The sequence below is a fragment of the Psittacula echo genome (genome assembly GCF_963264785.1).
Source record: "Psittacula echo genome assembly, chromosome: 6".
NCBI classification, from domain to species: domain Eukaryota; kingdom Metazoa; phylum Chordata; class Aves; order Psittaciformes; family Psittacidae; genus Psittacula; species Psittacula echo.
In genome coordinates, this window is record NC_137743.1 from 28512459 (window position 1) to 28536984 (window position 24526).

At 38.9% G+C, this 24526-nt stretch overlaps 1 protein-coding gene across 1 annotated transcript in view; it reads right to left on the reverse strand.

Moving 5' to 3' along the window:
- The window catches only part of CLASP1 (cytoplasmic linker associated protein 1), a 175695-nt gene that overhangs the window by 19730 nt on the left and 131439 nt on the right, over window positions 1–24526 (reverse strand). Inside the window, exons 27-31 of the mRNA XM_080620322.1 lie at window positions 23770–23848; window positions 22708–22851; window positions 10358–10501; window positions 9020–9126; window positions 22–172 (exon numbers count right to left, since the gene is read on the reverse strand). Coding sequence (XP_080476448.1) covers window positions 22–172; window positions 9020–9126; window positions 10358–10501; window positions 22708–22851; window positions 23770–23848 — 625 coding nt within the window. The remainder of the gene's footprint in view (window positions 1–21; window positions 173–9019; window positions 9127–10357; window positions 10502–22707; window positions 22852–23769; window positions 23849–24526) is intronic.

Below are 24526 nucleotides of genomic sequence, written 5' to 3' on the forward strand. Positions count from 1 at the left end.
GTTAATCAATCCAATACTTACAATGTCACAGTCTTTCTTTCCATCACGTTTGACTGGCTCATTCAGGTCCTCTTGACTACGGAAACTAAATTTTTCAATTGCTTCTGTGACTCCACGAAGAGAGCTGTAGATTTCATCAGAATTTAGGTTCTCCGTGTCATAATCCAGCATACTAAAGACCAAACGTACATGAAATGTTACATATGAAACTGGAATCCGCTTTTGACTGTTAACAAAAACAATGCTAAGTTGGAGACAGATGATTTGGTGTACCCTTTGTAACACTGACTTGTAACAAAACATGGATGGAATCAAAGCAGACTTTGGGTCTGAGTCTCCCCTCAAATGGGGCTAAATCTAGGAGAAACTGCTGAAATCAGTGGTGTTACATCACTGTGAGGGGAAGTCAGGTCCACTGTTTGTTACATTCCACAGCAGTGAAGTGTTAGCTTCTGTAAACAAAAAATCCCAAAGCTCTCTCCAGCACAGTAATGGTGTTAATTAAAAAGGAAAATAAAGAAAATCCTTAACTATGAGAACTTAAAAGGGTTGTGACAACTGGTGGAAATGAAATTAATGAAATTTGAGTTTCATAATATATCAAATACAGTCTATCAATGGATTCAAATGTGACAGATTCAAATTAAAAGGAAAATGTATCTTGATGTAAAATTTAGTCTAACATGTCCCATTTTCATTTATAGAGCAGTAAAACCAAAACCACTTGCATAATGCCTTGATAAATGATGCATTTCAGTATTGAGTCTAAGTTTGGGAATTCTTTAACTCAAATCTGATACTTTCCTGCAGTTTGTCTGTTCCTCATAAATTTCTCAGCAGCATAAAGCCACACAAGTTTTGGGATCCCTTGAGGAGATATCCAAAATTAAGTTTCATGAAAAAAAGCCTTGCATGCAAGGGCAGATGATACGAAAAGATGTGGCTAAGAAGAGGATCTCCTACAAGCTTGAAGAAAATGAAAAGGCATTATTGGCAGGGTTTTGCTCTGTCTAGAAGTTAAGTTTGCGTGACAATCGGTTTTCCGAGAGACATTTAATGAAGAGACCCAGTTAACTGAGAACAATTTCTCTGGTGGAGTCTCGGATCTTAATAGAGCCAGAAGCAAATAAACCAAAAGAATTTGAAACATTTACATCAAGTTGTTTGTCAATAAATGGCAAGAAATGGCTCCCTACAGGGGTGAATTACTATTTCTTAACAGTTTGGGAAAGATGACAGGATGGGCTTGGAGAGGAGGATGGCTGAACGAAGGGCTGTGTTCGTTTTCCACAAACGAAAGAGTCCCTGTGAGGTGGGCAAGGAAAAACATAAAAACCGGAAAATCCCTTCCAAGTCCAGGGTACACAGCTATTATTTTCAACAGAACTAAAAGTAGGATGTTAAAGATCTAGAACCACTGCTGCTTTTTTTTTTTTTTTTTTTTTCTTTTTTTTTCTGGAAGAAACTCAGGCACTTCAGACAGAGGAAAAGATTGGTGCTGCCTGATTCCTTTGGGATTAACACACCAAAAATAGCCATAATTCCTGGCTCCCAAGCAACACACTCACACTACACTCATACAAGCATCAGAACTATGTATTCTGGCAAAGAGACCAAAGAACAACTCCACAACTTTAAACAGTGTCTGCCAAGCCAGGAAGAAAGAGAAACCACTTAAAGACTACGATCGAGAAACAAAAGCTGTTTATAAACCTACAGAACTCAAAGTATTTGGGGCTTTTCAGACAGCTGAATGACACTAATGCACTGTGATAGCTTTTCAGACAAAAGTGAAGGCAGTTTTTAAATTCTTTATAAGTATCAGGCAGGGATAGGAAAACCTTTGTTTCCTATGGTCTCGAAAACATTAATTTTGAGCTCAAGCATGTTTAATTCATAGATCTTAAGGCATTCTTCGTTCAGTATTTAAGTGAGCAATTAAACTGCCATCTGAGAAGTCACATGTATACATGTGACTGTACCTGTGTACCCATACTAAGAGATGACAATGAAATCCATGGAAAAAAACCCCAAGAAATAATCACAGATATACTGACACTAAATCTTCTGCTAAAATCATCACTTCTTTCATCAGGGATGAGTTTTGCCCTAAACTGCTACCAAAGAACAGATCAAAGTACAGACTCCACAATGCTACAGGACTAAGGCAATTTCTCAACAAAGAGCCACTGATCCAATGCATTTTTCAAAGCACAAAACCACATTTTAATAAAAATCTAAAGAATCCAGTGATTTCATATGTCAAGAGTAAGCCTGCGTAGGAGATCACATTATGGCTGTGTTCTAGATGAACAAAATCTCTACATGTGAACACACACGTCTATTGACAGTATGTGCACTGGAATAGTTCACAGACAACACAATGTGGGAGGAATAAAAATAAAAATGGAACTACACTCACCTTTCAGAAAGGAAAAAAAAAAGGGGGCACAAAAGAAAAACGAATTATGACCCATGCAGAAACTAGAGGAAAGTCACAGGATGAATAAGAAGTAGAGATGAGCAATGCTTAGGGATGTCACAACATTATTTTCCATCTCCTGCTGCACTAAAGCAATGCAGCTCTCTACAACTTCATCAATATATAATTTGGCAATTTTCCAGTCTGGCATAACATACATTTTACTTCCATAAACTATCATTCAGTTTCCAATTCAAACTACGTGTAAGTAATCAACAGTTTAGTAGCCTCAAGCAGCACACAGTAATTCAGTTCCTTGCACTTTCAGGCTCTGGGCTGAAATGTCAAATTATTCTAAACCTTAGTGTCAGCTAATGAAAGGAGGAAAAAAATTCTCAACTATTTTAACTCCAAAAATCAACATGCATCTCTTCCACAGATACTTTCGTGTCCTAGAAGAGTGAAAACATTGAGTAAAGGTTTTAATTCTTCAGGTATTTACAGAGGTATGGACTATGGGATTCCATTTTCTCTCTCAGACGTCACAGTTCCCCAGATTTTGAGCCCTAAAAGAACAATTTGTTTGCTTTTCTTTCAATAGTTTTTCATTAGGAACTTCTTGCTTCAAGGAAAGACTACATAATCCTTCCTACAGGCTTTCTGTAGATGTAATTTCTCCTGACAAATATACCTGTTGTCAGTGTATAAACTTAAAAAAAAATTCAAGGAATTTAACATAAAGGTCTAAGAAATTATATTTGTATCTAGAAGGTGGATTGTTTTTTTTTATTAAAACCAGTATGCAGGTTTAGTCCACTATATTGACTAAAGATCTGTATGTAGACTTGAAGAAAATATGATAGCACAGGAGGAAAAAGAGATGCCAAAATTAGGGACTGATAACCTAAACCTTGTGGTAAGGACAATTTTCATTTCAATCCTAAATCTTCCATCTACAATCACACTGTGCAAGCTTCATCCTCACTGCCCTATAGGTATTCATTACCGCAGACGTGAAATCACTACTGAGCTGTATTTGCCTGTTAGAAAGTACTTGTGTGCTGCTTGCACAACATACCCAAGTTTAAAGACCTTGCCTGTGCTATCATAATGCAACCAGTGCCTGCTGAAAGTGCTCAATAACTGTGTTCTGCATTAGAAACCAACTGTGAAACACACACCCTTTCAGGAACCTGGCAGGGAGGAAGTCTGGAAAAAAACCACTTTATTTTCCCCCCACCTGCATGCCACATCTTCCTGAGCAGCGAGCAAGTGGCTGCCTGTCACCTCTGCTCTCTGAAAGCTATCATTACCTCTTCTCCTTTTCCAACCAAAGGCTCTGCAAATCATTTCCCACATATGAGCAAATCCCACAGTGTGAAAGGTAAATAATACTGTGACACCTCAGACAAGTTGGTTTAACAGGTAGCTTGTTACCTGGGAGAGTAAGAGCGTCTGAAAGTCTTGTGGGAAGGAGCAGTGGGGATGGAGTTAGGCTGAGAAAGGGGAGGGGGGTGCTTCGACAGCCCATCTGCACTCCAACCCCAGAACCGACTGCCACGATCAGAGGAGAAACGAAAGAGAAAAAACAGAGAGAGGAGAGGGAGAAAAAAAAGAAACTATAATCTGAGTGGCTGAGTGCTGTCATGCTGCCTTGGAGAGAGAGAGAAAAATTAATAGAAACAAAATTCAACAAGAATACTCCATTGAACCTCATAAGTCATTGTTTTGGCCTTTGTTATTCATTTCCACTTTTATTCCTAATGTAATGATACAGTTCGCATTAAAATAGTCCCTGCTTCTACTAAATGTAAATTTTATAAATGGATATAGCTTCCATAAACAACTTAATATATTCTAAGTAAGCAATCCCTGACCACACATCTGTATTCAAACTCTAAGCAGGTACTTGTGAGCAACAGAATTTCCCTGGAAGAAAGTAAAGTTGGGTACCTTGTAAAGTTTGGCTCCTGGTGCCTCTGTAAGAGCCTGCAATCAGGCCCTATGCAACCAGCACATCTTCGCAGGGCTTAAGATATGATTCTATTTTACCAGATTCAACTGACCCCAAATATGCAGCAAGTGGAAATCAGTCTAGAGTGGAAACTTATCTTGTAAACTAGGTACTTGGTCCAGGTCTCAGCAGAGAAACCTGGAAAGACTGGATGAAACCAGCCTCTAAGTCATTTCAGATCTCTCAAAATTCCACAAGCTCCTTCTGGTAACTGTTTGATCCTGCACTTTTGGGTCAAGGCACTCCATACCCGTGCCAATTTGTCTAACCTTTGCATTTGTTCTGTTCCCTTTATGCTTCACAGATTTTCAAAATCATCTTCTAAATAAGAATATAGATGCTTATGCTGGTGGAGTATTCAGGACAGTGCTTTGTTTCTATTAAGTTTAATAACGCTATCTTGGAAAGTCACATTTGTATATACGAGAGTGAAAGATATTGCAAGATCGGAAGCAGCAATCAAGTCAAGAATTGCAAACAGCAGCAAAGCCAGTTGAAAAAACTCCTCTGAAGAGTGGTGTCAAGAAATTTACTTGTTAACCAGCAATCAAAAAACATAGCTATTACATGCAACTATTACAGAAATACACCAGACACCCACACTGCTGATCAGAAGTCTCACAGTTCACAGGTGAGAAACACCTACCTGCACATGGGCCACCAAACAATGCAGGCTTGTTCTCATTGTATAAGGTGGGTGGCTATTTTTAATTCTTTTTCCATGCCTTGCTCAACTTAATACCAAAATTTTATTTTTAATGGTATTTTCTATTATCAGGGAAAAAAACAAGCACAAACTTACACAGCCAGATAAAATCATTAGCCCCTTATTTTGCGGCTTTTCCTCTAGAGATCTTTGAAGGACTAAACTTACTTTTTTGGTTTTGTTTTTCTAATAATTTGAACTGAGCACAGGTTTCTGGGCTACTAATAAAGGCAGAAACAGTAGAGCAAATATATTAAATTGTTGTTCCTTCAAATATTCCTACAGAATCCTAGGTGAAAATTCACAACCTGAATGTAACATTTGAGTTTACAGAAGTTCATTTGCTATTCAGAATGGTATTCTTACACTGGAGGACTTCACAACTTAGTATTTTCCTTTTTGTCATACTAAATCATTCACTAAATCTCAGAAGATTTTCTCTGTCCAACACAAGCCATTCATCCGAGCACTGCCCAGGAAACATTCTTCTCAGTTAGAAGTCTGGGTTTTTTTCCTATTATTTTCAGTCTTCACAAGTGCCCTCCCTGCTTTTCATCTTCAGAAAACACCTCTTTCCTCCATAACTCCTCTCCCCCCAAAATTAAAACTGTCAAGACAAAAAAAAGCAGGTACAAATGCAGAAGTAACTCACAGATGAAGTGGATATGCTGTAGCGATCATGAAGCAGAACTGGATGGAGCAAATGAAAGCAGGAAGGACTCTGCCCAAGGCCCTGAAGGCACGTTACCCTTCTGAAGACACTAACACCAGAGGATACTTAAGCAGATGTTATCATATGGATAGACAAATTAGCTGTTTGCATCCATAAAGTCCAGTTCAAGCAAAACATTCAGAATCTATCCAGAGCACTCAAATACATGAACACACAAGTACACACACAAAAAAATTAGTCATCTGGAATTCAGTTGTGATGGCAATATTATGGAAGTAATGTAACCCAAGGGAAATGGCATACACACATACTATAGAAAGTCTGTATCAACAAAGCCTTGCTGATTGAAGATATTGTCCACAAATCATTAGTTATATGGGAGAGCAGCTATGCTTGGCAGCATGTTTACATTTGTACACATGCCAAACTATCCTTTCTGCACATATCCCAGCCCCAAAGACATATATGTCTCTAGATGAGAGTCCTCCAATCTGTGCATCAAGAAAAAAAGGTAAAAAAAAGTATAATCTTCAAAACTGGCATTAAGAACTGGAGATAATCTCTTAACTGGCTGCATTCAGGCTGCTGTAAAAGACATAGCCATAGGCATGGACAAGGTAAAGCAAGGGCCTGTACATGGAGCACCCTAGGAAGCAATGGGCATACATAATCTTGGTACAACCCACTGACAATGGGTCCCACAAAAATGTAAAGCCAAGCCTTGTTTCAGAGAAGGGCTAACACAGAGAAACTGTGGGAATCTTGATCCTTTTATACTGCTATCAGAATGACTTGAGTGTGCTCATTTTCCAGGTTTGTAGAGAGAAAAGTGACATTTTACACCACTGATGAATAGCAAATGACAAGCATTTATAATGGAAACATGACACACAAGCACCTATGCTAACAACTGCAATAGTATTGCAGTCTACTTCCTGCAGGTAGACTGCAGATAGGGTACTGCAGTGTACCCTACTTCCTGCAATCTGTTACCATATCTTCTGAAGCTTTTTGTTTGAAAGAAGGATGGCCACATGTACTCTTCAGAAACAGAGCTAAATTCACTTGTTCTCCAAGTCAGAACCACGCTCAAACTGCTACACAAGACACTTTCAAGAAGGATGCAGTCCAGGAGAGCATCAGAAGCCACTGCCACTGATTTGCAGTACTTGCCACCAACTTGTCTACAAACAGTAAAAACTAGCAGCTAATGTTGCTGCTCAGAGGTCACTCCCAAAAAATAAGGTAGAACTTCTTCCCTGTTTATTTTAAAGGGTTTTTACAGCAGCTCCCACCTTCACCTATCATTGAAGATTATCTTTGACTCACCATCCTTGAATAACTAAATCCAGCAAGGAAGTAGGACAACCTTCTTGAAATGACACCTAAATTTTTGGATCAACATCTCCAAGAGCTGCATAGAAAATTAAGGAATGAATGACTGTTTCCTAAAGGAAATTCCTGGCCCACTGCATCAATGGCAGTTTTGGTCTTGAGAACTTAATGGCAGAATGCTCTGGAATTACATGCTCTCTCTAACTAACTATTCCTTGAGAACATCACATGGGAAAAAACCCCTCCAGTTCCTAAACCCGAAATGCTATAAAATTACAGCAACATAGTATTAAGCGTCAGCTGAAAACTTTAATCAATAATTTGATACATGCATCCTGACATCAAGAGGTGAAAAGAATGCAAAGACAAATTGAAAAGCAGTGAGTAAAGTGGCAAAACACAGTCATGTCCCAGTGGTAAACCCCAAAAAGCATGTTAAAAGGTCATGAATTTATAAAACAAGTGCCACATGCAAACGTGGCCAACAAAGCCACAACGTAACCACAGGGAGATATATCTCAGTTTATAATTTCCCATGACAAATCAGCAGGGCAACAATGCTCAAACTAGTCAAAAAGGAAGCAACATAGTTGGAACCATTCCCCTGAAACTCTACCACTTAATTTCTTAATGAAACCTTTGTTAAAAAAACCCTCATAATAGGCAACTTGACCTTGGCTTGCAACCACCCAGTCTAGTTTTGGATTACAGAAGATTTAGGGGTCATAAAGATGTATTTAGATATCTAGAATTTTCTCAGGAAACCCCATGTGTTTCTCATATGCTGCTGGAATTAGTTTAACTACTTATGAAAGGCTAAAAAGTCTGTATTTTTCCTGATACATGGGAACTCACATGTCTAAGTATCCCTCTAGACATGGGTTAGTACATCACGACAGGGTTAAATTTCAGTGTAAATTACTACACTGAACTACAAACTGCAGTCCTCACCCAACATATTTCCATTTCTTCCATGATAAAGGGAGATGACCTCGCATGGAGAGGACAGGCAGACAAGAGCAGCAGCTTTTAAGCTTTCCTGGCATAAATCAAAGCTTCTCTAAATAACAACCTAACACTTCCTCCAATATTTCTATAGTGCCAGAGCACACTGTTTAAATTCCCATCTCCACTGCTCTAAGTTTTTATGGTGTGAAACATGAACATTTCCCATATCCAAGTGTCCATGTTTGCAAAATAAAAGGTTTTGTAGTGGAACAATATATTCTAGGGTAGTACCTGCGTCTTCAGCAAAACACCTGGTTGTAATAGACCTGCTGCCTGAAGGATCAGGCCACTATTCTTCTGGTAAGCAGCCAGGAGAGTGATTTGAGAGGTACTCAGCATTAAAACACAGTCACCACCTCTGCTTGTTCTGCATCCTCACAAAGCATACAAGGAGAACTGGAAATTCAGTACTTCTCTCAACAGCACAAGCAGTGTACTACAGTCAGATGAATTACTGAGCACAAGGGCACACCTAAAATACAGACAGTCTGAAACCCTTGACATGAAAGTCATAATATACTTCATGTTATTTGCAACTCCAACAAGACCTCATTTCTAATACTGCCATTTCATATTACCTTTATTGAACCCACAAATGTAGTTCTGGAGAAGGCCTAGTTATGAAAGAAAATTAGTACTATAAGAAAAGACATTAAGATTACATAGATGACATGAGGACTGGAACACTGAAGTCTATCACCAATCATGTATTATAATGCTCCAACCCTGTTTCTTTAGAGAAATCTACTGTAAACTTTGGTCTTGTTTTTGCTTTCAAAGTGAGTCATATTCTGCAAATGCACACTCAGTGTTGAAATCCTTTAATATTTTTTAAGTGGTTTAATTAGCCTGCCACATTACCTTGGAGACAGCCCACCGTGGGAACAGTTGGTAGGTGAAGTTAAGGGGCTGGTTCTGCTGCTGGAGTGCCGGGAAGGGGTCCGACCAAGGGTATTGCTGGGGGAACCCTGGCACAGAGGCAGAAGACAGGGATTAGCAACATGTTGCAATGCACAGGCAGGAGTACACAACAGCAGGTCCAAATATTGCCTTTGTGCTAGACAAACTTAGTGCAGTTTCGGTTCTGGCTCTTGACCTAAAAATCTGTAGCCATGGCTCATGTAGTCATTAGTATGTCCTTGAAGGTACTGCTCTGAGGACAAAGAATGCATGTGCACTTTCCTACAGTCCACAGTATGTGCAATTTTAACTATGCAACACACACAGCCTGCAAATATCACCAGATAAATGGCTTATCAATCCACCAGGCTACCCAGCTTCTCAGATACTATTTGCCAGGCTCCAAAGTATGCTAACCATTATCCTGGCAATTTAGCAATTTAATGATGCAGCTATTTTCCGCATTGTCTAAAGCATTCTGATTGTGCTTGTTAAGAGCATAAGCAAACAATCTAAATTATCATTTTTCCACTGGCCTCCACAACCATTTGTACCACACCAAAATGAGTTGAAATTGCTCCCAATTATGACTCCGTTCACACAAAGTCAAAGGTACCATTTGCCTGAAAGCCTAATGTCGCAGTTCTAGTGTAGACAAAGGGTCTACTTGTCCCTATAGAAGCACAAAGACAGAAGGGTTCAAATTTCAGCAAGTTTCAGAAGATTTCCACATTAAAAAGGCAAAAAAAATACCCTAATCCTTGCTGGTCTTGGGGGAAAAGAGGTTTAGAAACATGCTTAAATCCTCTACTAACATATGGCTTCAGAGAAATAAAAATATGCAAGGCCTTCACGTAAAGCCAAAGCATGACGTAATAGGTTTAGACTGAGCAGGTCTTGTAGGTCTCCCCTCTAGGTGTATACTGAGGAGACCCTGTTGATCCTGTGAGCTTCCAGTAAGACAATGTAACTGATTTCAATAGTAGTGGTAGGCCCAGAAAATCTACAGTATCAGGATTTCTGGTTTAAGCCAAAAGGTTGTTACTGGCAGGATTTTCAAAACCACAAATTTTATTATTCTCCCCCCCCATCTGTACTACTTATGGCTATATTAAATTTAAAAATAACTGAATGTTTTGTTTTAATTGTTCTCATAAAAGCAACATTGAATAGAAGTCTCTATTGCCATATTGCTTCAAGAAAGTTACAGATAATTCATGCTACTGAACATCTGAAACAGCTTATCAATGAGCTGCTGTCTTTGAGGCTCTGCTGTTTGCAAGGACAAGGGCCTCTCACCACACTGGTGTTACTCGAGTTCTTGAGGTGGTTGTGCAGGAGCTTGGTAGCACCATCCTGGAATGTTTTTGGCAAGGCACCAAGTAACATGGTAAACTCAGGAGTGTTCAGTTCAAAGAGAGAAATCAGGACTATTTGTGCTGCCTAAAAAGAAGAAAGAAAAGACCATCAGTTTTTATTCTTCAAAAAGACTATGCACTCTGTTGGTAGCGATCCTTATGGTAAACAATGTGTGTTTCACCCAAACAGATTACTCCCATACTAGACCAATTTTTGACATGTTCCTTGTTGTGTCATAACGAATTGCTAACTGCTATAGTTAACTTTTTAGTTCTTAGAGCTTACAATATACTTTTGCATTTATATCCTTAACTTCTCAGATGTGAATTGTAAAGCTATTCACAGCTAGTGAAAAAAATCTTACCATCGTCCTGTCCAGCATATATTTCAGTTGAACAAGTTACTGAAAACATCTACAGAAAACCAACCCAGAAGTATGAAGAATCTAGGACTGCAATCTATCATTCACATGCTTTCTATTTTAAGTGTGAATGGGCCTAGTTTTCATCACACCCAATCACTACTTCTCCTAAGGATCTGACGAGTTTGTTTCATCAGACAGACAATCCCTCCTGTTTTCCCACTTCTCCTCGCAAGTCTTATCATTGAGACTGTTTCAGGAACAGAAGAATCCATTGAAAGTGGAAGATCTACTGGGATAGTGAGAATCGTCATTCTCTCATCCATGGACAGGTTACACCCCACCAGAATCCCCAAATTTAATAAGTAAAACCAAAGTACCAGTGAAATAATTGAGAATGGTACCACTAAATTCACTGGACAGGGTTTGCTCTATTTGTCTGGATAGAACAGCTGCCATAACAGGGTCTCCACTAACTCTATTAGCAGACATACAGCTCTGCATATGCTGAACTAAGACAGTGGAATAAAATTGGAATGGAAGCAGAATACATCAGAGTGCAGATCTGCAAGAGTATTCAATATTACATGTAACTAACTAGGCTTCCCCAGCAGCACACAATGCATGTGGATTGCACCAACTCTGTTTATTTTCCCCTGCCTTTGCCTTGAAAATATACAAAAATATACACGCTGATTAAACAATAAAAATGAAGCAACGATAAATGACCTCTGATGGTCTGCAGCACCACCTTCTCCAACAGGGGTGTAGCCATTGACACACCAACCTCCGGGATACATACCTGGATACCAAAGAGTGGCTTAAATCACAAAGTAAGAAGCAAAGCTATAAGTGCTCTTAGTTTGGAAGAGCTTACATACAGGCTTAGGATAAGCAGACACTTGTGCCTGACCTCTATGAAAACTTCCTAAAATTTCCTAAAAATGAAAAAGAAGATAAAAATATAATTCACTGCTGTGGTGATAACTGTACAGTCACTGTTCTCATCGATCCAAAGAAGAAATTTTGTGTTTGCAAAGTTGCAATAATTAAGTGTATCTGTAGTTCCCTGGGAAGGGAATCTTTCAGCAGATGATGAACTCGGGTACACAAAAATCTTTTCACAGTGAAGAGGAATCAAAGTACCTCATTGTTTCAGTGTGCAAATTGCACTTCAAGCTACACTGTTCCTTCGCTATCAGCCCCAACTTGCAGTAACACAGCTTTGTATATGAAAACATTTTCCATCTATGAAAGTTTGGTAAACAACATCCTTTTCATATGGCCAACAAAGAACTGAGGCACACAACACTCAATGGGCTTCCAAGGACTGCAGCAAATAACAGGTCCTTAGACTCCTCACTCCAGATGGATCATGTTGCCTCCTGTCAAAACTCTCACTGACTTGAACAGAAACACGGTATGTCATTATTCACTTCACTCTAAAGATGTAAGCATGGAAGAAGTGGAAAGACAATTTTCCCCGTGGCTTTCTTAACTCCATAGTCATACTCTAACCTCCTCTGACCTGAAGTTTTGGACAACTCTGCCATGAAGCCTGCCTGGTATCCATATATCCTGTGTATTTCTGTCCATTTTGATCCAAGAACTTTAAAGTTTTCGCCAGCATAGTATCTTCTGTAATAAAAATACTACTGCAAACAAGATCTCAGAACAACAATCAGCATGTTGAACTGAATGCAAAATGACTGAATGCAAAGTCATGCCAAAGTACATTCCTGTTTGTGAATGGCATGCGTATCCTGGATGGTTAGGAAGCGGACATGCAGATCTTTTGTGTCAGAACAAAAAGATCTCATTAATTGAGCTAAAAACCAAAATAAAACAGAAGGGTTGATCAACAAGATTTCCAGGTTGAGAGATTGCTCAGAGATTAAAATACCTGGACATATCAACTGGTAAGTCAGAAGCTGCTCAAGGTACAGCGAGGTGGGAAAGTTTCATAGACCTTTGTGCCATGTATCTGATGGGATACTGATGGGTTAGAAATAAGGTCATTCTTGAAGACCTCCTAAGGAAATAGAATGAAATAATGGCTTTTGCCTAAAATAAGCCTAGAAGTGCAGTTGGATGGCTGAGGTCTATTTAAAAAGAACATAGTCAAGGGAAAAGCCATTATATGAAAGCTCCTACTTAAGATTTAACACAGAAAGGTCTTGGGCCCTGCTACCATAAAATCAAGAACAGTTACTGACCTCAAAAGGTGGAAGGTACATGATACCTTGAAACCACACCTACAACATGCTCCAAGTTTCACTCTTGCAATACTTCCAGTTTTAATACAGTTAGTTTTATTTCAGCAATGAAGAGCATCAGAAGCCACATTTCTACGCCCATCTTAACAGTTAGATTGGGACACATGTGATAATCCTCTAAGTTTCATTTACCTTGTACACATTTACCTAATCAAAGGACATCTTTTACAGATAATGTTTCTAAGCATTTTAAATCTGTGGATTTTCAGCTTGTGACAAACCAGAGGACATTTTCATATTTGCAGATCACTGGCCATTTCTGAAAATCTTGGCTCTTCTTTCACTAGATTACTGGGGTAGATAAATTTAAAACAAGCAAAAAAAAAAAACTTATTTCTGTACACAAACATTCTCCATGCAACACTCGTGCTTGATGATATATAGTTGAAGAAGGAGTAAAAGCTGAATTTTCTTTGTCTGCGTGTCCCTGTACTATTAGTGTGGAACCCTAATTCATCTCTTTTCAGTGACATATAATGTAGACACTATAGATTATCTAACCTTAATGAAGCAGGTCTCTGCTGGCTTGAGCTGGATAAATTCTAGTGACTTCAGAGCCTGACTATGCTAGTGAGGGGGTCTGGCTTCACGTCAGGTTCTTGAATCATTTGCAAAGGATCACTTATGTAACTTTATTATTTTCCTTATAACAATGAAGTGAGGGATCAAGTTCCACAAGCTGGTAGCAGCTCCCGAAGCTTCACACTTAGGTCGATGCAATTCATGCTGTCCAACAGTGCCAGTTGTTAAAGGGACACAAATACTTTAGCAACTTTTGGGTTTGGGCTTTACCTAGACAGTGGGCGTTGGACAGATTTATCAAAATCTGTAACCCCTGCAACTTGGCTGAATTATAGTAAAGTCTCTTTGAAACTGTTTGGGCTCATTAAGCAAAAAGATCAAGGCTAACTGGAAAAATCCACTGATTTTAGAAAGCAAATGCAATCAGTGACCTAAGCTTAATGTAAGTGCCTTATGATTGCTGCTGTTGCTGCTCCAACAGACCAAGCAGAAAAAGCAGCTAGTTGCCTGAGCTATGTGAAAGCAGTTTTCAAGTTACTCAAACATTGGCAATGGCCTCCACAACACTGTCAGTCCCATAAAACAAGAGGATCTCATACCCTGGTTGCTTATGAGGGACTACAAAAGAATTAACAAAAAAGCACACCAAAGCAAACATTAACTTCACAGACAGACACGCTTTTTTCAGGCTCCCAGTCAAGGTCTCTTTACACTAGACAATTGAGTTGAGACTGCAAACACAATTAGTGTGATTAGTGCACACGGTTTTTAGTCTACCTGTTTACATTTCTCTTCCAAGTTTCCTTCACCGGGCCCTGAGGAAGCTGTAGTTGTCCTAGCTGGCAAATCCTCACCCACCCAACTATGCATGGTCTGGGTTTGACAAACAGGAAAGTTGGTATTTAGAGAAAGCACAGATTTCAACTAAATCATCTAAACAGTACACATGCTATATTTTTGGAGAAGAGCTTTACATCAGTTCCTTGCTTAGTTTCAAGTAACAAAAAGCACCAATATTTGATTTAACCAAAAGAGCATTCCTTTCAGCAGAGGGCAGCACTGGCTCAAATTAAATTCAACCACAACTCTTAGGCTTCTAGGTCATCCCTTGGTTCTCATACCAAAGCTTTGCTTTGGCAATCTCCTGATGGCCTCCATAACCACTTGAAAACCTCTGCTAAAGTGCAGAGCCTAGGCAGTGCTGGACTGAGATGGCACTTGCATCTGGCCAGCCAGGAGCAGAGTAAGGGAATAAGTGCTTGCATCTACCTGCACCTATCCTTGCACACACCTAAGTTCAGAAGAATAAGCAGTTAAGAACTTGCAAGCTCCTGACTCCGGTTCAGGCATCAGTCTGATAGACCAATACTGTCAACAAATGCTTTTTATCATGTGATCAGTCTGGGGAAGATCCATGCTAACATCTACCCACTTTTCATAGAATCCTAGAATAGTTTGGGTTGGAAGGGACCTTGAAGATCATTTAGTTTCAAGGCCCCTGCCATGAGCAGGGACACCTTCCACTAGACCAGGCTGCTCAAAGCCCCGTCCAACCTGGCCTTGAACACTGCCAGGGATGAGGCAGCCACAGCTTCTCTGGGCAACCTGTGCCACTGTCTCACCACCTTCACAGTAAAGAACTTCTTCCTGCTCTGGCAGGGGGATTGGACTAGATGATCTTTTTGAGGTCCCTTCCAATCTCTAAAAAAAATAATAAAAAAAAAAAATTTAAAAAAAAAAAAAAAAAATAAAAAAAACTAATCTAAATCCCCTCTCTTACAGTTTAAAGCCATTCCCCCTTGTCCTATCCCTACATGCCCTTGTAAAATGTACCTCTATACCTTTCTTGTAGGCCCTCTTTACGTACTGGGAGGCTGCCATAATCTTATTTGGTATGCATCATTCATTTCACTGTCCAGTCTAAGGCAAACATGTGTAACAACTTAAGGCACACTGGAACAGAGAAGCTTGCTCTCTCATGTCACCTAGAATTATACTAAACTGCAAATCAAATATAGATCCACTGAGATCAAGAGGCAGCATTGACACATTAGGCAGCTTGTATTAGCACACACTGGCATAGGGCAATGCTTTAATTCTCCAAATGAGCGTAGCTGATGTTAAGCGAGTTAATTCACAGCTACTGAAAGTGTCCACAGGCTCTAAACAAGCATTATTTAAGTGTACTTTCCAGCAGACAATTAAATGGTAGCTGGCTAACATAACTAAAACAACAAACTATCTACCAAACCAAACCTCCCGCTTGTTCCCTTTTCAGGCCTAGAATCAGATGAGTACAGACATCCAAATACTGATATAGTAATATGAAGCATAATGGCTTCATCAGTTCATACGTAATCCAAGCATGTTAGCTTGAGCAGTTTTTAAACACACAGTTTTCCCCAAAGACTTCTATCAGAGTATGCTGTTTGCATCCACATCCTGAAAAGGAAGAATTTGTTTAACATATTTAAATACAGAATTCATATACAGATTAAATCCACATTGCTATTGTGTTTTTATACAGCACACACTTAATACATCATGAAAGGTTCTTACAAGTCATGAGTGGTTGCATTACAAGGGTCAAAGGCATCTCAAACAAGTGCCAGCAAAAGTATTCAGCACTGATTCACCACATATTCAGATCACTGTTCTATAATGGATTATGATTCCTTATGCATGCTGTTATTTTGTGACCTGGCCACAAAAATCACAGCAAAAATGTTCTGGAGAGCCAGATGTTACCCCAGAAGTTAAGCTGATGAAGGCTAAGTAACGTTGCTCCTTACAAAACTGCATTTGTTGCAAAACCAGGTTTAAGTACTAGAAAAAAGGTTACATTTCATTAACAACTGAGAAACTTTTATTATAAACCTAGCATAATGTAAGTCTGAATTCTAAGGGTGAGGTTCCAATGTATAAGCTAAGAAGGAAGAAAAGCTACTGAAGTAAGATTGTTTGTAATGAAAACATGCACTTTAATATGGAGTTTCAAAATGTTAAGAGTAAGTACGGCAGACTTATCCATCATAGTCCAGAGAAAACAGCTTAGAGTCTATTTACTGGATGGCTCCACAATGCACTATGTAAGTATTACATAAGTATTACATATTTATCATGCAATTACATAAGTATTACATATTTCTATGATTACCTCTAATCTCAATAGATACATCACCTCTGTAGGGGTGTGTGCATATAAATGGCACATACACACAAACATATTACACACAGTCACATAATATGAGTATAAACATTCTGCGTAGCAATTTCTTATCTCATATTATATTGCCCTAGCTTTTACCATTTCAAGTAAACCGAGAAAATGTGCTTATATTACAAACTGCTTTCAACGCAAAGGATACTAAAAGGCTGCGTATCTAAAAGCAAAGATTCATTTTAAGGAAATCTAGCTCAGCACCATGATGATTTTCTGCACGCTAACATTGGGTAAAAGCCATTTCCTCACACTGCGTACACTAAAAACATTTGGGCTCTCATAGTTCTGTAGCATCAAATTCAAAACAAACAAAATGATGGCTACTATTTTGGAAACACAGCTAGAACACAGAGATCCTTTTTGTTCTAACAGAACTACATCAAGTGAAGGGTGAAGTCCACCAGATGCCATTTTTGATCTGTTACATTGTTTTTCCTAAAACTATGTTTAAAGGAGTTCCTCTGTGCATTCAGTCTGAGTTTGACTTATTTAGGAATATTCTTTGGCTAAAAGGCTGACCTCATACAAGGTCATACAAGACATAGTGTTATTTAAGATTCTATAAGCCTGAAATTGAAATCCTAAGGCCTGGTTCTTCAGTAGTTTAGCTCTTCATGGAGTCCACGAGACACAAATCTGCAGTGGGAGTATTGCAAGAGTGCTAGAGAAACCTCTGAACCAGAAAGGCAAAGGCCTGCAGCTGGGGAAGATAAAAACAATTTGCCATTCAAAAGCATTTCTGCAAACATCCTCTTTGCCACTGCTACTGTAACAGGCTGTGACCAACAGTGTTTATTGTCCAACACCAGTGAAGATGAACAATGCTATTCAGCTCACTAAGAGTCTTTGAGAGTGCTTTTACAGCAAAGCATCTGTCCCAGAGTTGCTCAAATCAGCCTGATGCTAGACAGGAAATTAGAACTCCAGAAGAGATTTGAGAGGTCTCATGGCATCACACTGCAAAGAAGCCCAATTTCATTTCTTCTGAAGTGTTTGTTTTCCTGTCTATCACTGCTCCTCCCTACAGACATCACAGCAGTATTTTACCAAAACTTGCTCTGGGCTTTATTGATAGATCCAATTTCCTTATAAAAGTGACATCATCAATATTTCTCAATAAATGACATCTAGGACTACTAGTTAAAGTAGCAAATACATCTTAGTTGGCTGTTTGAGCACATGAAGAATTGCTGACCTGCAGCTTTCTCTCCAATCTCTTTCTTCCTCATCTTCTGGTGTAATTCAGAATCAGTTTCTCAACCAGTTTTAGGAAAAAATCTGATCCCAAGCTTTTTTGATTTGGATACCACTAGACTCCACCTGCAAACCAGTGGTGGCAATCCAGAAAGAGCCCTAGCCCTAGGAATTCTGAGGAGAACTTCATGCAAATGACTGCAACATAAGCACTGTCCTGGGCTTTTTGATTCATTGCAATGGTTCTAGTTTCTTATCGAGTCCCATCCAGTGTCTGTATTCAAGGGCAGCTTGACCAAATTAAGTAATGAGTGGAACAGTTGAAAGAAAAAGTTTTCCCAGTTACATAAGTGGAAGGCAGAACATGACACAAGGCTGCCCATAATGTGGTTTGTAAGAGAATACTGTAGGAATATTTCATTGACAGAGAAGACAGTCAGGATATCTGGCACAAAGGAAAGATTTCTTCTTCCCTGAGAGTAGCAGTCCAGATGACAAGCAGGCAATACAGATCTTGTTATTTATCGTTAAGATCAGGGCTTGGCTGATTAACAGGACAACAGGCAATGTCACTGGCCCTTCAGCTCAGGAGGTCTTGTTCCCCTTCAGCTTGTACAAGCTGCTCCTAAATGTTAAGATCCTGTGTGCCCTCACAGATGATTCCACCCCTTCAAATGCTGTGTACTCATGTTTAATAAAAGTTTCCATTCACCTGAGCCTTGCACAGGAGGCTCTGACCAGAGCCAAACCAGAAGCCTCATTCTAATTTCCATTCTCAAGCTGATGGCTCTTTTCCAAGATCAAAGTATTTTCCCACACAGAGCCCAAGTCTGTCATCCAAATTCAATAAGCACTTTACCTACGTAAGGATTGCACAATAATTTTGTTGGCAATATCAGTGATAGCATGGTGAAGTTACTGACCTATTGTCCTCAGACCAGTCATCACAGCATTTGCATTGCCACTGAATTACTTTTCAGTAATCAACTGGCTTTTGTAAAATGATTTTATCAAATCAACCATTTTCCAGGGAAAAATCAGACTAAATACCCTGTTACAGAGAGAAATAAACCAAGGCAGAGGAAACCTCAGTACACTGCACAAGGTTAGATGCTACTGCACTCAAAATCAGAACACAGTTACCTGAAATCCTGATTTGTGCCCTGCCCATTGACATGTTCTGCTTGGGCAAAAAGCATCGAGCCATCCATATGTGCAGAAATTACTACCAGGTGCTCTCCTTGCACTGGCACCATGTCCCACCCAGGCCACCATGCAGTGCTGTGACCTGTGCCTACCCAGTGTCTTTTGTTCAGCATGTAGGACAAATGTCTTTCACCTCTCTTCTAGCACTGCTTTCAGGAAGTAAATCTTCATTTGCATGCAGGGTAAACACCCAGTAAGTATTAACAATCTTTAAAACAAGACAAATATTTACCCACAACAGCCTACAGATCACCCTGTTTTAAACATAAAGCTTGACAATAATTTTGACCGTACATAGTTCATGGCTACTATGAGAAGCTTAAGTGGTTTCTGCCTTGAGAAGGAATCACATTTTGTCAGTGACACTCTCTAATATCAACTGCATGCTCCTCAAAGTACATCATGTTTTTGTGATAAGAGAGCGTACGTTTAGCTACAGGTGTCATTCTATACAAGAACATAAACTGTTTTATGCACAACAGCATTTCTTTTGACTAAGTTTCTTTCTGATTTCGGCAGCTATAAACCATGATCAAGTTAGGTGTCATGTTAAGTGTGCTTAAGTACTCATCAAAAGTATATGCAAGCTTTATTAATAAAGCTGTATCATTCAGCTTGAAAAAAGTTCTGGGATTAAATGCCATTTTTTGTTCTATTTCTCTCCAGTTCCTTAACACTACGGGTCTGGGCCCTTCATGACCGTCACACATAGTGAACAGTAGTAACGAACAGATGATCACTAATAAAAAGATACTTTTGCTATTGACTGAAAATATAATCCATTTCTTGAACAGATCCTTTGATTGCTACCATAGGATCAGACTGACTAATTGCTATGCAGCAGCCACATGCTTTCCCCACTGACAGAGGTCGTTTATATACTTCACCATCAGCATGAGAAAGCTTGATTTACCTGCATCTCCTCAAAGGCAAAATACAGACAGAACAGCATGACCATCACACACACAGATGCTACTCACATTAAATGAGTTACTGAATGCTACATTAAAGGTAGCATTCAGTAACTCAAATCTGGGTGAGAACCACAGTAGCTGCAGGACTACATTTCTTGGAGGAAAGAGTCCCTGCCTCTGCAAGTAGTTGAGTACCAGCATCACTGTTGCACCATGCCCCCTGGAAAAGTATATATGGGCCAGATTACATCTGCAATGATTCCTCAGTACCAAAAATAAAATGTGCTTTTGTCAGCTTTCAGGAGCTGAGTTGAGTGCACTGGTGGTCTCAGATCCAGATTCTACTGAAAAATTACCTTATTTTACACTTTTTACAGGCCTGTTGTAGTACTTTGTCATTTGAAGACCAAACTGATTCTTCTCCCTCTTCCCTGTAACCTCAACTGCCATCTCCATTTTTAGGTTGTGACAACATTTACAATGCATGGTCTGCTTTGCTCTTAGAAAAATCACAGATCTTGAACACTGCCATAATACCTTCCATGATGGCAGAATCTTTTGATGCTTAAATGAAGCACCTTACTATTAAAAAAGGTACTTTATTCCAAGTTACACACAGTCTCCAAAAAAGGAGGCCAATCTTTCGATTGCATTCTTCAGAAGATTCCACCTGCCTCAGTTGGCCCTTGATAATGCAGTTCGCTACTACATAAAGAATTTATCAGTCTGTTAACTAAAGTCCTGGCAGAGATCATGGCCAATGATTGCTTATAAATCCTTTTCTGCAGTGTTTCTTCTAAAGCCTGTGGTTTGTACTATGTTCTTAATAAAATCATAGTACAGCAACGGCGTGATAAAAATAAGGATAACCTGGGCATTCACTCTCAGTTAGCCTATGTTGGCTTAACTGTAATAATTTATCAGAAAGCTACAGGCATCAGAGGCAAATCCAAGTCACACGCAGGTTCAATAAGTAGAACTTAGATTCAGTAACCTCTTGTCAGCCCAAGGCACAGCTCAGGTACAGTTTGGTGGAAGTTTTGCCAGAGCTCTGCAAGTCTTTGAAAGAGATAGAAGGATGGACACCCTGCTCTGAACATGCGCTCCCCACATCCCACAGTAAATAGCCAATTTTTCAGCTTTGCAGATACTCTGCACTCAATTTTGTATGCAGCAATGATGACCCCTAATGGTGGAAGATTTCTTCTGCTGAGCAGTAAGCTTTTGCTTTTCAATGCATAATTCTACTTAAATTAATTACAACTCCTTCTCACAGACCGTGAGCACAGTAAACTGCTCGAGGTTTACTTGAGCTGTAATAGAGAACGGGCTTCTTCACCTGTTTAATTCTTTCTAGCTTTGTTCATAGAGGCATCAAAATGGAAAGGCATATTCCAGATTTAAGTCCAGGATTTAAAGTAACCTTTCTTCTTCTGAGGCTGACTATCTTGCAGAAGCAAATTTCAGTCACACTGGTGTGAATAATTCCTGCAGAAAATCTTCATAGAAGAGCACGAGACATTTTTCTCTAGAACCAATCAGCTGTATGTGAGAAAGCAGCACGAACCCAAAAAGCTTCTTTGAAGCTTTGTGTCAGCTAATAATCAGATAATGCTGCAGTTGCAGCACCTTTGACCCCTAATGATCTTTTCATCGGAAATCAAATAATCACTAAAAATAAATTTCTTATTTCCCAAGTCATAAAATAATCTGTCATTCTACCATTAATCCAACACTCTAAGTGTATGTAGAGTGAAAAAAATGCAGAATATTTTTACATTCTGAAATGCTTAAATGTTTGTTTAGGTTATTTTGGGTGGGGTTTTTCGGTTGTTTTTGTTTGTTTGTTTTTAATTCAAGTACATCTCAAAGCCTTTAACTCTTACCAGAATCTATTTCTACATCTGGGCTGAGAAGAGAAGGCAGTTTTAAATTGTATTACAGATGCCAGGTACATAAAACTAAGTCTCACTTTTCTCTTGGGAAAGATGAGTATCAGCATCTGGCCCATTTTAGCTTGCCTGACACTTGCATCTACAGCAAGATAAAGAACAACATAACTGTATAACCCAGGCCTGACCTAAATGTGTCAATTTTTTCCAGGTTGAGATAAACACACAGCTCTTAAAAGAAAAGAGTTGAGAGTTCCTGGCAGCTTACTGATTTGTTTACTTTCTTTCAACAACACAGAAGTTGTGCTAGATTTCATCCAGTCTACAAAGCACACAGCTTTCACCTAAATAAACAAAAACCTAGAGATATTTCTACACTGCTCAAGAAAAAGTACATTTTCAAACTGTTACCTCTTTCTGCACAGTATTAGTAAAGTCACACAACTAAGTACCTACTAGAAAAAAATATATGAAGTCATGCTTCAGAAATCTGTTTTAATGAATTGCCAATTTGTTTTGGACAGTAAGGTATGTAAAATCAATTTCTTAAGAACAGAATCTAGTAACTGAATTTTTCATTACCTTTATGACCATTTTTTATTGTGTTTTTTTTTTTTTTTTTTTTATTTTCCTTTTCTTTTTCTTGCTTTTTTTTCTTTGAACAACAATAATTACTGCGAATACTTCACCACCCTGGCTTACCTTTCTCACATCTGAGCTCTTTGGTTCTGTTGTCCAAGTTATAATTCTAGATACAGCAAGTCTTGTCTCACTAGAGTTCACAAAGTCTGTTGGATCCATCTGTCTTGCCAAGGACTCAATATACTTCAGGATAGCAACTTTTACCTGAGAAGTGAAAAGGGATTTGCTAGGCTCAGAAGCTGGCAAAGATGGATTTATCCCACAATAAACAGATACTACTATAGATTGACAAGACTTATGCAATGAGGAAAAATCAAAATATCCCTGTGACATGTCTTTGTGTTGTGTGCTTCAAAAATTAAAAGCAATTTTCTACACAGGATAAATTCTGTGTAGAAAGAGCCTGGAACGGTATACAAGAACTGGCTTGAAATATATATGTCTACTTGTGTGTTTGTGGAAGCAAATCAGTACCCCACCATGCTGGTTTCATCAGTGATTACTGTTCCAGATGCCAAACCATAGCTTTTGGTCTTAACTAAATACCTGACAGAGTCCCAAAAGATTGAAAATTTCAGAGATTAAAGAACAGGCATCATTTGGTATCCTGTACATTCTTGTCTTTGGAAGATAAATGTGTGTGATTTCCAGAGTTTATAGTCTTCCTATAGTCTGGACACAGCAACCTCCTGAAAAACAGTCTGCAACACAATATCCCTTTGGGAGGATTCAGTAACAGAAAGCTCAGATGTTTTTTTTCTCCAAACCCTGCAAGTGTTATGTCTGATCTGCGCATCAAGCACTTGTTAAGGTGTGCCTAAGGTCCAGTCATTCAGACAATCTGGTCTTTCTGTCCTGCACAGCCAGGTTTTATTCCCACCAAGACCAGGGTGAAGAGGAATTTTCTATATCAGAACTTAAATATGTCCCAGTGTGCTGAAAGCCCAACTCTTACAGGGTCCTATTTTAAAGACATTTTGATTTATTAAAATGGAGTATCTGTATCATGCAGGTACTTACAATTAATCATCTTAACATGAGTTCTATGCTTTATGATATGCCTGACATGGCAAGCTTAGAGAACCTTCTTGATGCTTTATTGAAAAGGCTTTTGATACTGACCTTCAGGTTTGGTGTTTGGGTCTGATCTACAATAAACCTCATCAAAATGTTAAATTGTTGATCAAATGGAAAAGAATCCCTGTCAAAGAATAAAAAAGGTAAAAATGTAATGCAACATAAATTTTCAGGACTAAATTAACTCTATACGTTAAAGCTTACACAACAAGATTTCAACACCTTTAATAATTTTCTTTTTAACTTTCTATCAACCAGAGAAACTCCAAGTCTAAGGATTAGCTGACTACTGACTGAATATGGGAGAAGACTGCTAAATAAATACCTTCATACACTGTTACTTTATCTAGTCTCTGTACATTTACCCAGCTTTTGGCATATCTGTCCATTTCATCTTCATTTCAGGCTGTGCTTTGTTCCCTTATCTCTAGTAGCAGCCTGGTGCTTATCCAGTCCTCAGAATTCATACCTAGTTTTGATTTCTTTCCTCTATTTCCCTACTGTATCATATTTTCCCCTGGATTACTATTTTTATTTTTTTTTTTAATTATCCTGTTTCCAGGATTAGCTGAACTTTATTGTAACAGTGTCCTGTGCTGGACATCCTTAGAAAGGACACTGACTACAGAATTGGTGTGCCTTTTGCAGTAGCATTCAAGTCTTCTCCTGCCATTAGCCTTATTTACTGTTTGAACAGTATGAAAGATGTTCTGAACTTTCTGGTAAATATGAATACTGCAAATACTCTCCCCCATCAATCAAAACCAAAATTTGATGTGCACATGCACATTAAAGAAAACCC